The sequence below is a fragment of the Myxocyprinus asiaticus genome, chromosome 22 (genome assembly GCF_019703515.2).
Source record: "Myxocyprinus asiaticus isolate MX2 ecotype Aquarium Trade chromosome 22, UBuf_Myxa_2, whole genome shotgun sequence".
NCBI lineage: Eukaryota > Metazoa > Chordata > Actinopteri > Cypriniformes > Catostomidae > Myxocyprinus > Myxocyprinus asiaticus.
The window spans coordinates 17,467,501-17,480,032 of NC_059365.1; the positions used below are offsets into that span (position 1 = coordinate 17,467,501).

Genomic DNA, 12,532 nt, shown 5'->3' on the forward strand with positions numbered 1-12,532 from the left:
ATGTTTAGGTAGGTGGCACATGTCAAATTGACATCCACATGAATGGCCGGACCCAGGGTTTCCCAGTAGAACATTTGGCCTTAGCATCACCCTCCCTCCGCCAACTTGTCGTCTTTCCACAGTGTATCCTGGTGCCATCACTTCCCCAGGTAAACCGCACACGTACACGGCCATCCACGTGATAGAAAATGGGACTCATCGGACCAGACAGCCTTCTTCCACTGCTCCAAGGTCCTGTTCCGATGCTCATGTACCCATTGTAGGCACTTTCAACGGTGGACGGGTCATCATGGGCACTCTGACCGGTCTGCGGCTACACAGCCCTATACGCAGCAGGGTGCAATGCACTGTGTGTTGTGACACTTTCCTCTTGTAACCATCATTAAAATTTTCTGTGACTTGTGCCACAGTAGACCTTCTGACAGTTCGGATCAGATGGGATAGCCTTCGTTGCCCTTGCGCATCAGTGAGCCTTGGGTGCCAAACTTCATGTCGCCGGTTTGTGGTTTGTCCCTCCTCGGACCACTGTCAGTAGGTACTCGCCACAGCTGACCGGGAGCACCCCACAAGATCAGATTCAGAGATGCTCTGACCCAGTCATCTGGTCTTAACAATTTGGCCCTTGTCAAAGTCGCTCAGTTCTTTACTCCTGCCCATTTCTACTGCATTCAATACGTTGACTACGAGAACTGATTGTTCGCTTACCATCTAATCTTCCCAGACCTTGATATATGGCCTTGTTAGGAGATGATCAACGTTATTCGCTTCACATGTGAGTAGTCATAATGTTTTGGCTCATCAGTGTATACTTACCCTTATACATTCATTTCAATTTTAACCTAAAATGTTTATGTTGATTTGGAAGTCAGTGGACAATGTTTTGCGTCAACTGCCTATATGTATAATATCATCTCGAGCAGAGATGGCTGGTTTTGTACTTTGTTTTATTTTACATTAGTGGTCTATATGGATCCTTTTGGACCTGTAGCTCAACTAATAATGACCATAGGACATCCATGCAAACCAGAAATCTTACCCATGCATGGTTCCACCAGACTAGCCCATTATTTTATGAGCTGGATGACTTGACGGCACAGTCATACACTACAAAGACAGGAGCAGCTGCTACATTCAACTTGACACTTTGTGCATAAACTATAGCAGCACTGTGCAATGTTGTGAAGTGCCATCTGTTTCCAACCATAAGAGGTGGGCAAAGACAGCAAATCCTCATAGGGGAAATATCTGTGACACAATTGTGATTGAGAGCTCATACTTGCAGATTGGGAAACTTTTGTTCATTGCACCACTGTGGATTAAAATGTGTCTTGTGTCAAAGAACTTTCCCTAAGTTGTAATTTGACTTGTAGTTTCATGTAACAGTTGACACTGTATTTACAGAACTGCTGGAGATACCATAACTGTAGAGACAACTGGGAATCGGTGCAGAATACCTTTGTAATGAATCATAGCATCCAGTGTAGGCAGGGCCTGATGTCAGTGCAGCAAATGGAGTTATAGACATGGATGTCTTGGCCTTTCACATTTGCTCTGGTTATTCCACTGCTGTCTAGATTTAGCATATCTATATTTTCATATCACAAACCATAACGTTAGGTATCAGATGACCTTCTATTTGTCAAGACAGATGATAGCTGTCATCATGCCGCAGCAAAAAAGGCAAACATCTAGTGGTTCTCAACTGGCTTTGCTCCAGAACCCACTATATTAAAAAAATGTATCGTACAAAATTTAAAAAAAAAATTTAAACAAATCTTAATTTAAGGATTGAAATCAATTTAAAATTGCATTTAACCTCACAGCCCCAACAATATTCAAAATTATTAACATGGCATGAGCTGAATTGGAAAATGTGCAATATAGTAAATGCATAAACAACATCCTAACTATTATTTAACATACACATGGAACAAACACTCTAACTAATTATTAACCATTTTACCAAGTAACAGATTAATTTACACAAATACTGGAGTTTGACAGGACGCACAGCATTTGATATATGTCAACAACTATGGAAAGTGTTTCTCCTCCATTTTATATGTTGGTATATGCCTATGTATTTTGATATCCTATCTTTGCATAATTATAGGTTAGTTGCATTTAATTATTTGCATTCAACTTCAGAACAGATCTGGGACTCACCAGCTAAGAACCTCTGGTCTTGGTGGGTTTTAATTGGGTTGATATTTGTTGACCGTATGTATTGATTTTCTAATTTCTAAATTAACTGATCTTTTCCCTAGTGAGCTCAGCTCACTCATGTGAGCGTCTGGAGCACGAGAAGGAGGACCTGCGTGTGGCCTTTGATGGAGTTCTGCAGAAAGTCCAGGAGCAGCACCACTTGGACCTGGCTGACCTGGAGGAGAGGCTGAAGAACTTCTACTCCACTGAGTGGCAGAAGGTCCACCAGACCTATCAGGAAGAGACTGACAGATGCAAAGCTCAGATGGAGCAGCAGGTGTGGAGGACAATGAGTGTCTATTTTCTCTCTCTCTCTCTTGTTCTCAAGTGTCCTACACAAGTATAGTTGGATGCATTTTATTGCAGATGTCTTATGTTGTAATAAAGGGATAGTTCACCCAAAAATACAAATTATGTTATTATTTACTCACCCTAATGTCATATGACTGACTTTCTTCAGTGGAACACAAAAGGATGTCCAATTTGCTCATTTCAATACAATGGCAGTTGTTCGTGACTTTCTTTAAAGCTCAGAAAGGACCCAAAAGAATCATAAATGTGGTCCACATTTATGTAGTCAAAATATTCACTGTAAAATAACTTTTTGGTTGTTTCTTACCAAAACCTAACAATTTATTTTTGACACTTTTGGGTAGCTCAGCAAAATCAGCAAATGGGTCATCTTTTAAAATATCTCCTTTTGTGTTCCACAGAGGAAAGAATGTAATATGGGTTTAGAACAAAATGTGGGTGAGGAAGGTAAACTAATAGTTTTACGAGACCTTTCATAAATATATGCAGTAATTTTAAAGGTCTCCAATGTATGGGCTCAGTATGGACCTTCTAGATGTATAACATCAGATTTCTAATAATTTATACACTAAAAGAAATTAATCAGATAGGCTTTTGCATAATGATTTTATTTGTAATTTTTTAGCTGGAAGAGTTGCAATCAAAACATGAGGCTTTGAAGAAGGAACTGGAAGTCAGCCATATGCTGGAGGTGGACCGCCTTAAACAACAGTTTGAAGAGTCTTTCAAAGGTAAATAATCTTGGGCGTTGCCTTTTCTTCTCCCTCTAAACTAGTTTTTGTATAAATGTTGAAACATTTACTTCATTGTTGAAAGATTGATTATTATTATTCTATTGACTTTAAGAACTCAAACAGTCCCATGAAAAGGAAATGCATATTATCAACACAACACTGAAGGAATCAGAAGAAACATTATCTGTAAGTCGGTACCAAAATCCAAAAAACAACCATTCCTGTTAACCTTTCTAAATGTTTTTCTAATTAAAAATGGCAAAGGCCTTTAAATAATCTTAAACTATATGGTAAAATCAACAACATTTTTTATATCAATGTATTTCTCACTCAGAGTCAAATTCAGGAGCTCATTACAGAGAATAACACCCTTAAAGAGAAACTGAAGGTTGAGGAGAAGAGAAGGAATGGTCTGGCAGAGCAAAGCCAGGTACAGTACATTAACACTCATAACCATAGCTCCACTGTCAGTCAAACAGACTAAAAAAAGTGGCATTGATAGCACTGTTTGCAGTACTAAGCCACACACTTCAACTTGGCTCTAAGTAGACTGTATTTTCCATGAATAGCAGGTTAATATTAGACGGGCCTCTATGATCAGTCTTAAGGAGATTCCGGAACTCTCAACATTCTGAAAATGCATGTAAGGGTATTTAGATAACTAACCTGCATTACGCTTCTATAAATAGTGTGACAATGGGCAGCATGGGAAACTTATCCCTCACTCGCTTGCAGTTCATAAATGATGCAGTGAGCTTTCCTAACACAGCTAGCACCTAAACCACACTAAACTTTTCAAATACACGGCTCATTTAAAACTCTCAAATTTGAACATGGTTAAATAATAAATCAATGATAAATCCTTAACATTGATTCCAGTGAATGAAAGACAGCATATGTTCCTGATCTCTCTCTCTCTCTCTCTCTCTCTCTCTCTCTCTCTCTCTCTCTCTCTCTCTCTCTCTCTCTCTCATTTTTGATATTGAAGAAGGACTCCCACACCCTTTATTTGGAGCAAGAACTTGAAAGCCTTAAAGTAGTGCTGGACATCAAAAACAAACGGATCCATGAACAGGACATGAAACTCTTGCAGATTGATAAACTGGTGAGCTCAATCATCTGTGTTGCATGAAGCTGTTAATATAATTTAAATCAACATGGCATTAAAGTTTCAGTCTGGTTTCACTCAGTCGGTTTTAATGTTCTACTTTGTGTACCTTCTGATAATTTCTGAAGTGGCAAACATAAATCTATAAAGGAAAAATGCTTACTGAGAGTTTGATTTAATCCTAGATGGAGAGGAATGTAAAGTTGGATGAGTGTCTTAAAAAGCTGCAACAAGAAAATGAGGACCTCAAAGCCAGAATGGACAAACATGCTGCTTTGTCGAGGTAGCGTGCTGCATGCCGTCTTGCATAAAGTCAAGACACAACATACCTGAGGCTTTCAGAAATTATTGTTCTTAATCCATCAGTCTCACTTATTACTCTTGGATGTTTTCCCCTGTGGACTTCAAACCTGTAGAAAAGCAAGTCTTTTGAAGTTAGTGTATGTGTTCATGGGTAGCAGAGAATTGGTGAACTTCAATTTTGATGCTGCTGGCTATGTTTTGACAGTTTAATTACTTTTGATTATTGTTTGTGGTCTTGTAGGGGTAGAAAAGTGGTGTTTATTCAGTGCAGCTAAGCTTGGTTTGCCCTCCTTTCTGTGTAACCTTATATTCTTTCATCTTTTAGTGCATCTTCCCAACCTTTTGTCTTGTGTACCTTCACAGCTGCCTCAGTGAGGCCCAAAGAACCCCATCCTCGACCAAACCAATAATGTGTTCTTTTAAACTCATGCTTGATATAATTTAGTGGCCATTTTTTCAATGATTCACATTATCAACAGACACTACAAGTTGCTTCATCTCCTTTTGGACACCTGAACTTGTTTATCTAATTACATATTTTGGCAACTCTGGTGGCAATTATAGAAAAACGGTCTAATTGCGAATTTATTCATAAATGAAATCCACCTAGGACATTTAACAAAAGTTAAATACTGTTACATTGTTATTCTACTGTCCAAAAATTCTGGTTGTAAGTCATCTTAGAGCTTTCAAGCTACATACACCAAACTTGGCACAGACCAAGACTTTAAGACAACATCAAGGTTTCTCTTGACAAACTTTACCTATCTAGTCATCACTGAAGTCAACAAGTACAAAATATCATCCAGATATCATACAGTCTCTTTCTCACAAATTGACAACCTACACATACTAATTTGTTTTCTTTCCTGAAAAGAAACTGACAAAAATCATGAGATTAATCGTGATTTGTTATTTTAACCTATTGACAGCCCTAACATTTAAGACATAATTTGTTTAATTGATTTAACTAGGGATATCCCGATACCATTTTTTTTAATTTATTTTTTTTAGTATGAATACCGATACTTCCTTTTTGGTACTCGCCAATACAGAGTCCGATACCTGATTTTTATTTTTTATTTTTTTCTCTCTCTCTCTGAATTCCATATCAACAGTTTTGTAATATGTAGACTGTATGTGCCTTGTGCTACAAAGTGAATTTGCGCTCCGTTCACTGTCATCTGCTACAAACAGAGCACGTAATGCTCATAAGTGTTTTCCGTGTATGAGCCAAGGAGTTTTAAAAGGTACGTGCAGGCGGCATCGGCACAACACTGTCTCCACACAATCACAAGTGCTCACATTTGAAGCGTGCAGCACAATCAAACAATTTATCTCATTAAATCGCAGCTTTAGCGGCTAAATAATCTCACTAGGACATATCGTGATTTTATTTGTGCACTGAATGTTTTCACAATGATATTCGCATTTTAGATGGTACTGGTTTTTGGTATCGGAGCATGTTTATGAGCACGAGTACAAGGACATGAGTGCGGCATCGGACCTCGATTTCGATACCAGTAACGTATCGGGACATCCCTAGTTAACAAAGCAAAATCTAAATCTTTTCAAGTACCACCTGGAACCTGTTAAGTGCAAATTCCCCTGGTTGGGAATCAATGTTAATAGTGATAGTGATATTGTCTAATTTTATCAAATTTACCTGAGTTTACTGCCTCGTTTGTTTCAGACAACTGTCCACAGAGCAGGCAGTTTTGCAGGAAACTCTCCAGAAAGAGTCCAAAGTGAACAAACGACTGTCTATGGAAAATGAAGAGCTGCTCTGGAAGCTTCACAACGGTGATCTGAGCAGCCCACGTAAGGTCTCCCCTTCACCCTCCCTGACTCTACAGTCACCACGCAACTCTGGGATGTTTTCCAGCCCTCCCGTCTCACCGAGATAACAACGGCCTTCAGCTTCCAGGAAGAATCTTCAAGGACTTTTCAGCGGACCGAGCACTTCCTGCATGCTGAAGCTGATATTAACTGTTGGTCTGGACCATTTCAATGGCTGAAAGCCTCTCTAAAATGGAATTGACTCTCAATTAGCTCATGAAAGGATGAATGACTTAAAAATAAAAGATAAAAAAACTGAACACAAAATTGCACAGAAGCACTTACTAACGAGGCCACCTTTGTACTGTTGCCTTTGATGTCTGACTGTGGAGCAAAAAAGGAATATCTCAGGGCTTAAGTTTTTCAAAAAATTTTGTTTTCCTCCATTTTTAGATATATATAATATAATTTTTTTTTTTTTTTTTAAGACTTTAACCGGCTGTCTGTTGTCTTGAATGGGTGTTTCTGTAGAGAACTGACATCAAAATCCATGTATTGAAGGCCTTTGTCAAGTTATAAAGCTTTACAACCAGACACCTTTAAGTGTACCTGCATAGTTCAGGATTTATCTTGGCTCTGGGATGAATGGAAATTTTAGCAGATGTTTGACTTTGGACCTTAGTTTTCAGGAGAACAATATGAGCTTTTTAAGGAAGCACTTCATAGATCTATCAACTCCATAAACTGATGCAGTCAGTTATCTGACTTATCTGAACCAGGTGTTCTCAAAACCGTATGCAACACTTTTGTGTCTGGTTTTCTGTATAATTTCTTTCTTTGAATTGTATATGGGGAATTTGTTCAACTTTTATTTTGTCCATGAAAACTTGTAGCCTGTTACGTCATGCAGTTCAAGATCTCCTTGAAGGCATCTGATGCATGTTTCATCACTGTTGAAATGCTCTCTAATTATATTCTTCATTGGTGAGCTTTTATAAAATGATTGATGCAGAATGAATTCTCTTGAGTTTATCAGAAAGCTTGAATGTTCATAATAATGCCTGTATCAACTATTAAAATGGGCTGAATTATCTATTTCTTTAATTTCTTGGCAGTCAGAAATTAAGTAATCATGGTATGCTGTTAAAATGACCATGCCTAAGGCAGCCCTATGACTGAAAGCGTGTATTATAGGGAATCTGCAATTTTTCATAACTATCTTTTTGAATATGGGATTTTGGTGTGATTGAGCCCTGGAGGGCAGATTTAAGTTTTTATTTTTATTATTTTTATTTCTATGTTTATGTCTGATCATGAGACCCATGTAAATGTCTGACTGAGCATGTTCCAGTGGCCTCAAGAGCACCCCCACTGTCTGAAACCCTCCATGGCAGCTTTAAATTCAAACTTTTTACAAAGAAAAAAATGTATATCTGTGTAAGAGTTGTTGTTTTTTTATATATATATAAATGTATTACTTTGCTGTTTGTGTGGATGTTGGTGTGAAACTGAAACTCTTGAAAATATGCAATTAATAAAGTCATATGTTGAAATTCAAATCTGAAGTGTGGAATTTGTTTTACCAATAGCAAACGCAAGGGTGTTCTGGAAAACTGTTTGGAAACTATCCTTATTTTTGCAATTCCCTTTGGCAAAAATTACTTCATCTTTAAAATTCACCTTGCATTTTTTTTGTATTCATCACCCCGTTTTGTGTTTATAATGTAAAATATATATATATTTTTATTGTTGGTTGCTAGGTCTGCCCCTTATAAGGGCAAATTCTACTGAAACTTATTCTTGAATAGCTAGAAATTCAATAACTGAAAAGTAGAGATTGGTGTGAGAGGAGAAACATGCTTTGAATAGGTCGCACTGAACCAAAATAAGCACTGGGCTCCCACTGCACATTCCACATAAGGAGTCCATTAAAGCAAAGCACAAAGCCTTCATGCTCCTCAGCCATATTTCATGGTAATGAAAGGTAGTACAGAAATATGCTCTTAGACCTTAACACCTTCCATTTTGTTGGATTAATGTGATTGAAATATGCAGATGTAGTCACAATACCACAGATGACTAATTCTTACAAAACCCTTTGTACACTTAAAATACATTTAATAGGGCAAAAAATATAAAGTATAGTACTGAGTAACAACCTAACAAGGAGCTCTCAGTATCTTCATTAAGATACATTAATTTTAAAGCTCGGTCTTAAAAAAAAAAAAAAAAAAAAAAAAAGCTATTTGTTTCCAAGCCATATGTGAAATGGATTTTGAATGGTTAAAATGTGAATCAAACAGCATGAAGCCTGAAATGTGAATGTCCAGCTCAGCACATTATATAATCTTATGTTTTCCTTCCTTGTCTTCTGAGGATAAATTATTGATCTGACTTCACTAATGTGGCCACTGATGTCTCTCCGTGCTTATTTTTGGCGCTGCAGATGTACTTTCCAAAGTCAATTGTTTCAGCATCATCCACAATCATGACACTTTGGGAGATGCGTGTGGTGTGTCCCACACCTCGGTTTATCAACCTCCAGGAGTCGTGAATGATCACTGGCCTCTGATCCTGAAACAGACATGTTTAGTATGTTACAGCAGTGTTAAGTAGAGGTTACACAAACAACTTTTTTCAGTCACAGGCTGGAATTTACTAAGAATTCAAAGACACTTGTGTTTACAGCAACTAGATTAGGTCTATTTGAGCTTACAGTTGGGGGTAAATTTTCTCACCTCTGTTTCACCCCTGGGTGTAAGGCCAATATGGATAAGAACTGCCCACTGAATGCCTATAAAATACAATGTATGCCTCCCTAAGTTAGACTTGATGACTGCAGCGCTAGACAGCACGTTCTGACATGTAGACTGATTCTCCTGATCTTCTACAATAAAGAATCCTGCTGAAGCTTTACCCGAGTCTCCTGGTCTTCTCAGAGAGTTTCCAACAGCCACCCATCAAAAACATTGTGTTGTTATAAGCACATCATCAACTATAATCGAATCAATCCCAAACCAGTAGCACATCTGAGCAAACCAGAAGAAAAGTATGATGTTCCACTTGCCTGGCCAGGATACCTCCAGCTGAAGCTCACATTCATCTCAGGTTCACCTAGGACTGTGCACGTAAGATTAAAGATGTCTCCCCCGCTTACTGTATTTGAAGAAGCCTCAATAGTTGCAAAAGGGGGACCACTAGGCACTATGAAGGGAAAAAGGACAAAAAAGTACTTTTAGACGCACAAAATGCTACAAAACATCCACCAACAACAACTGCACTAATACGTGAATTATGGAGTTTTTAGTAGTGAACTTTGTGCTAACAGGTAATCAGCAGCACCATTGTGTTTTCTCATATGGGTCTCTCTTCTCTTACCCTCCACATAGAGCAGCTGGTACTTAGTGGATATTTGTGGGGTCATTTTAGTGGTGCTGTTGGCCTTGCAGTAGTAAGCTCCCTTGTGCTCTGGACTGGGGTTTTGGATAATGAAGCCCTTAGTGGGATTGTATAAGATTTGTGTCCCATCCACAGGGATTTCCTCTGGAGGAACCTCCTTGTGCATCGATACTTTGATTTTGGGGTTGGTCACACGACATGGTATGGTAGCCGGCTTGTCAGGCCGCAGATAGATAATCTCAAAATGGATGGCGGAGGGGACAAACAGCTCATCTTTGTCTAGACATACACACAAGGAAAGAGACAGAGAGAGTTAGGCCTTTAGAGAGCAAGTATATGGTATATCTGTGTAAATATCTATATATTCTGTAATGTTATGTTACATTACCATGACATAGACTTTTGGAAGTGCAGTGTTAGATCCAGTACCTGTAAAGTATATGTAGGTTTTGGAGGTTGTATCTGCATCCTTTTCACATTCAGAGCCATCACAGAGCATCACCCAGCAGCTATACTCTCCCGTATCAGCAGCAGAGGGCGATGTCAGAATCAGCTGACTGTACCTATCATGTTGTTTGATACTGGAACCAATGAAACAAGAGCATCAGTCAAGTCTTAGACCTGGACCTTGATGATACTGAAAATTAAGAGCTGTTCATTTCCCTGATTTAGCCGAATTGGTCTCATTCAAACACCCTAAATGAGTGGATAAAGTGAAAAGGATAGTATACCTGAGGCGGTTATCATTGAAGGTGTCCAAATAAGAGGGAAATGCCCAGCCAATCTGTGTTCCTTTGCATCTCAGTTCCAATGTTTTTTCAGGATTTAATGAAAGGGACTCTCCAAGTCTAAGAAAACGGCCTTTATCCAGAACCTGGGTAAGAATAGATTGGCCCTTGCTTCCTGCCTCCTTTTCTTTCACTTTGGGGTAGCGAGTTTTCACCCTCTTTCTTCCTGGTCTTATGCGATTCTCACCAGCCTCTTTCTTATGCTTCACCTGCTGGCACACACCTGGGTAAACCAGTAGACTATTAAATGAAATATATCTCTCAGAAAATTCAACAATAGCTGGTCACCAGCATGGTCCACCTGCTAGACCAACACCAGACCAGCACTAACCAGTATAAACCAGCCTGGATGACACTGAAATTAATGCTGGTCAAAACTGGTGGAAAGGGAGAGAGAGGGTGGTTCTCCCATCTGGAAAACTGCTCAATATACTTCAGCTCACAGCTGTACAAACAGCAAAGCAGGAAATATGCATTTTTTGTTCTCTATGCAAAAATGCCCAAATCTGACCAGTCCCTCTGATGTTCAATGACTCTAAATTCATTTAAACTAATTTATGCCATATGTGAGAGTAATGAAGTCTACAGGAATGTAATATACAGATATTTTGTCAAAAATAAGAAAAAAATTGCCTCTATCAATAAGTTGTGAGCTGTTTTTTTTTTTGTTTTTTTTTTTGCACAAATTTGCTAGCATTGAAACATAGAGGGTATCCCATATAACAATGCACATTGTCTTTGGTTTTTGTTGTAGTAATTTAACCTTGATGTTTAAGTTCAAAAAACCTTTCCTGCTCTGCTCTGACTTATCTTCTCCTCCCCTTTATGCTCATGTTGTTTCCATTACCACTTATGTCAGCATTGGCACACACCATACAAGTCCCACATCGACAAATTCTCTCAGCTCATTGCAAACCAGAAACTGACAACATTGACTTTCTAAAGGCAGAAGAAACAAAACAAACTAAAATCTGCTCACCATTTTGGAGCTCCAGCCAGAGCAGTGCCAGTGTGCAAAGCAGCCAGAGCTTCATGGTGACTGAAGTGGAGTGTTCCAGCAGCACTCACGGGCTGTGCTGCTTCTTAGGAACTCTACGACCACTGCCTGACCCGCTTACACACAGAGAGCTCCATCCTTTGTGGAAAAAAGAGGAATTTTCCCAAACTCCTCCTCTAGATTCAGTCTGTGAGCCCCATCTTCTTATCCTCTGAAGCCCTCTGCTGGGCTGAAGCAAACTTTTGACCCATTTATGAACATAACTTTACATCTCCAGTTAATGTTACTTAAAATCTATTGTGAGGATAACAACATTTTTGTCACAAGGTGATCATTTATTTTGTAGCCTTTTAACAGAATGAAATGAAGGGTGACTATATTTTGTGTTCTACTTAAGAAGTCAAACAGGAATATTCCGGGTTCAACACAAGTTGAGCTCAATCAACAGCATTTGTGTCATAAAACTGATTACCGCAAAAATGAATTTTGACTTGCTCCTTTTCTTTAAAAATAAAAAATCTGGTTACAGTGAGGTGTTTACAATTAAAGTGTCTGTAAACTATAAAATACTCACTATTTCAAAAGTATAGCCACAAGACGTAAACAATATGTGTGCTAACATGATTTAAGTGTGATAAAATTGCTTACTAACCTTTTCTGTGTAAAGTTATTGCCTATTTCGCAACAGTGCCACACTGTAACTTAAAATTTTGCTACTTCTTTTTTTAGGAAAAGGAGGGACATGTCGAAATTATTTTTTGTGGTAATCAACATTATGCCACAAATGCTGCCGATTGAGCTTAACTTGTATTAAATTCGGAATATTCCTTTCAGTAAACTATCCCTTTAAACGGGAACAATGGGAAGAATTTGTTTTGGCTGATTAAGGTAATGCTGAAATCGAATT

General features: G+C 38.5%; 2 protein-coding genes across 4 annotated transcripts in view; one reads left to right on the forward strand and one right to left on the reverse strand.

Annotated features, from left to right (window-relative positions):
* The window catches only part of LOC127413289 (microtubule-associated tumor suppressor 1 homolog), a 45,444-nt gene extending 37,444 nt beyond the window's left edge, over positions 1-8,000 (forward strand). For 2 of the 3 annotated variants that reach the window (XM_051650293.1, XM_051650294.1), the window contains exons 9-15: positions 2,268-2,482; positions 3,143-3,248; positions 3,364-3,437; positions 3,586-3,681; positions 4,240-4,356; positions 4,545-4,642; positions 6,356-8,000. In XM_051650293.1, coding sequence (XP_051506253.1) covers positions 2,268-2,482; positions 3,143-3,248; positions 3,364-3,437; positions 3,586-3,681; positions 4,240-4,356; positions 4,545-4,642; positions 6,356-6,569 — 920 coding nt within the window. In that variant the 3' untranslated portion in view covers positions 6,570-8,000. The remainder of the gene's footprint in view (positions 1-2,267; positions 2,483-3,142; positions 3,249-3,363; positions 3,438-3,585; positions 3,682-4,239; positions 4,357-4,544; positions 4,643-6,355) is intronic. The other variant, XM_051650295.1, reaches the window with a different exon arrangement.
* A 172-nt stretch (positions 8,001-8,172) lies between these two features.
* Positions 8,173-11,753, reverse strand: LOC127412942 (platelet-derived growth factor receptor-like protein). Its single transcript, XM_051649675.1, has 6 exons — positions 11,608-11,753; positions 10,572-10,851; positions 10,270-10,421; positions 9,820-10,119; positions 9,509-9,645; positions 8,173-9,015 (listed from the first exon to the last, which is right to left on the reverse strand). Exons 1-6 carry the CDS (start codon positions 11,660-11,662, stop codon positions 8,824-8,826), a joined length of 1,116 nt encoding a protein of 371 aa, XP_051505635.1. The 5' UTR covers positions 11,663-11,753; the 3' UTR covers positions 8,173-8,823.
* Positions 11,754-12,532: the final 779 nt, after the last annotated feature.

Excerpts from the sequence above, each read along its gene's own strand:
- LOC127412942 (XM_051649675.1), bottom strand. The coding sequence starts at position 11,662 with ATGAAGCTCTGGCTGCTTTGCACACTGGCACTGCTCTGGCTGGAGCTC. Across the intron at positions 10,852-11,607 it reads CTGGCTGGAGCTCCAAAATG|GTGTGTGCCAGCAGGTGAAG; the intron begins GTGAGCAGATTT and ends TGGTTTACCCAG. Across the intron at positions 10,422-10,571 it reads TTCAATGATAACCGCCTCAG|TATCAAACAACATGATAGGT; the intron begins GTATACTATCCT and ends CATTGGTTCCAG.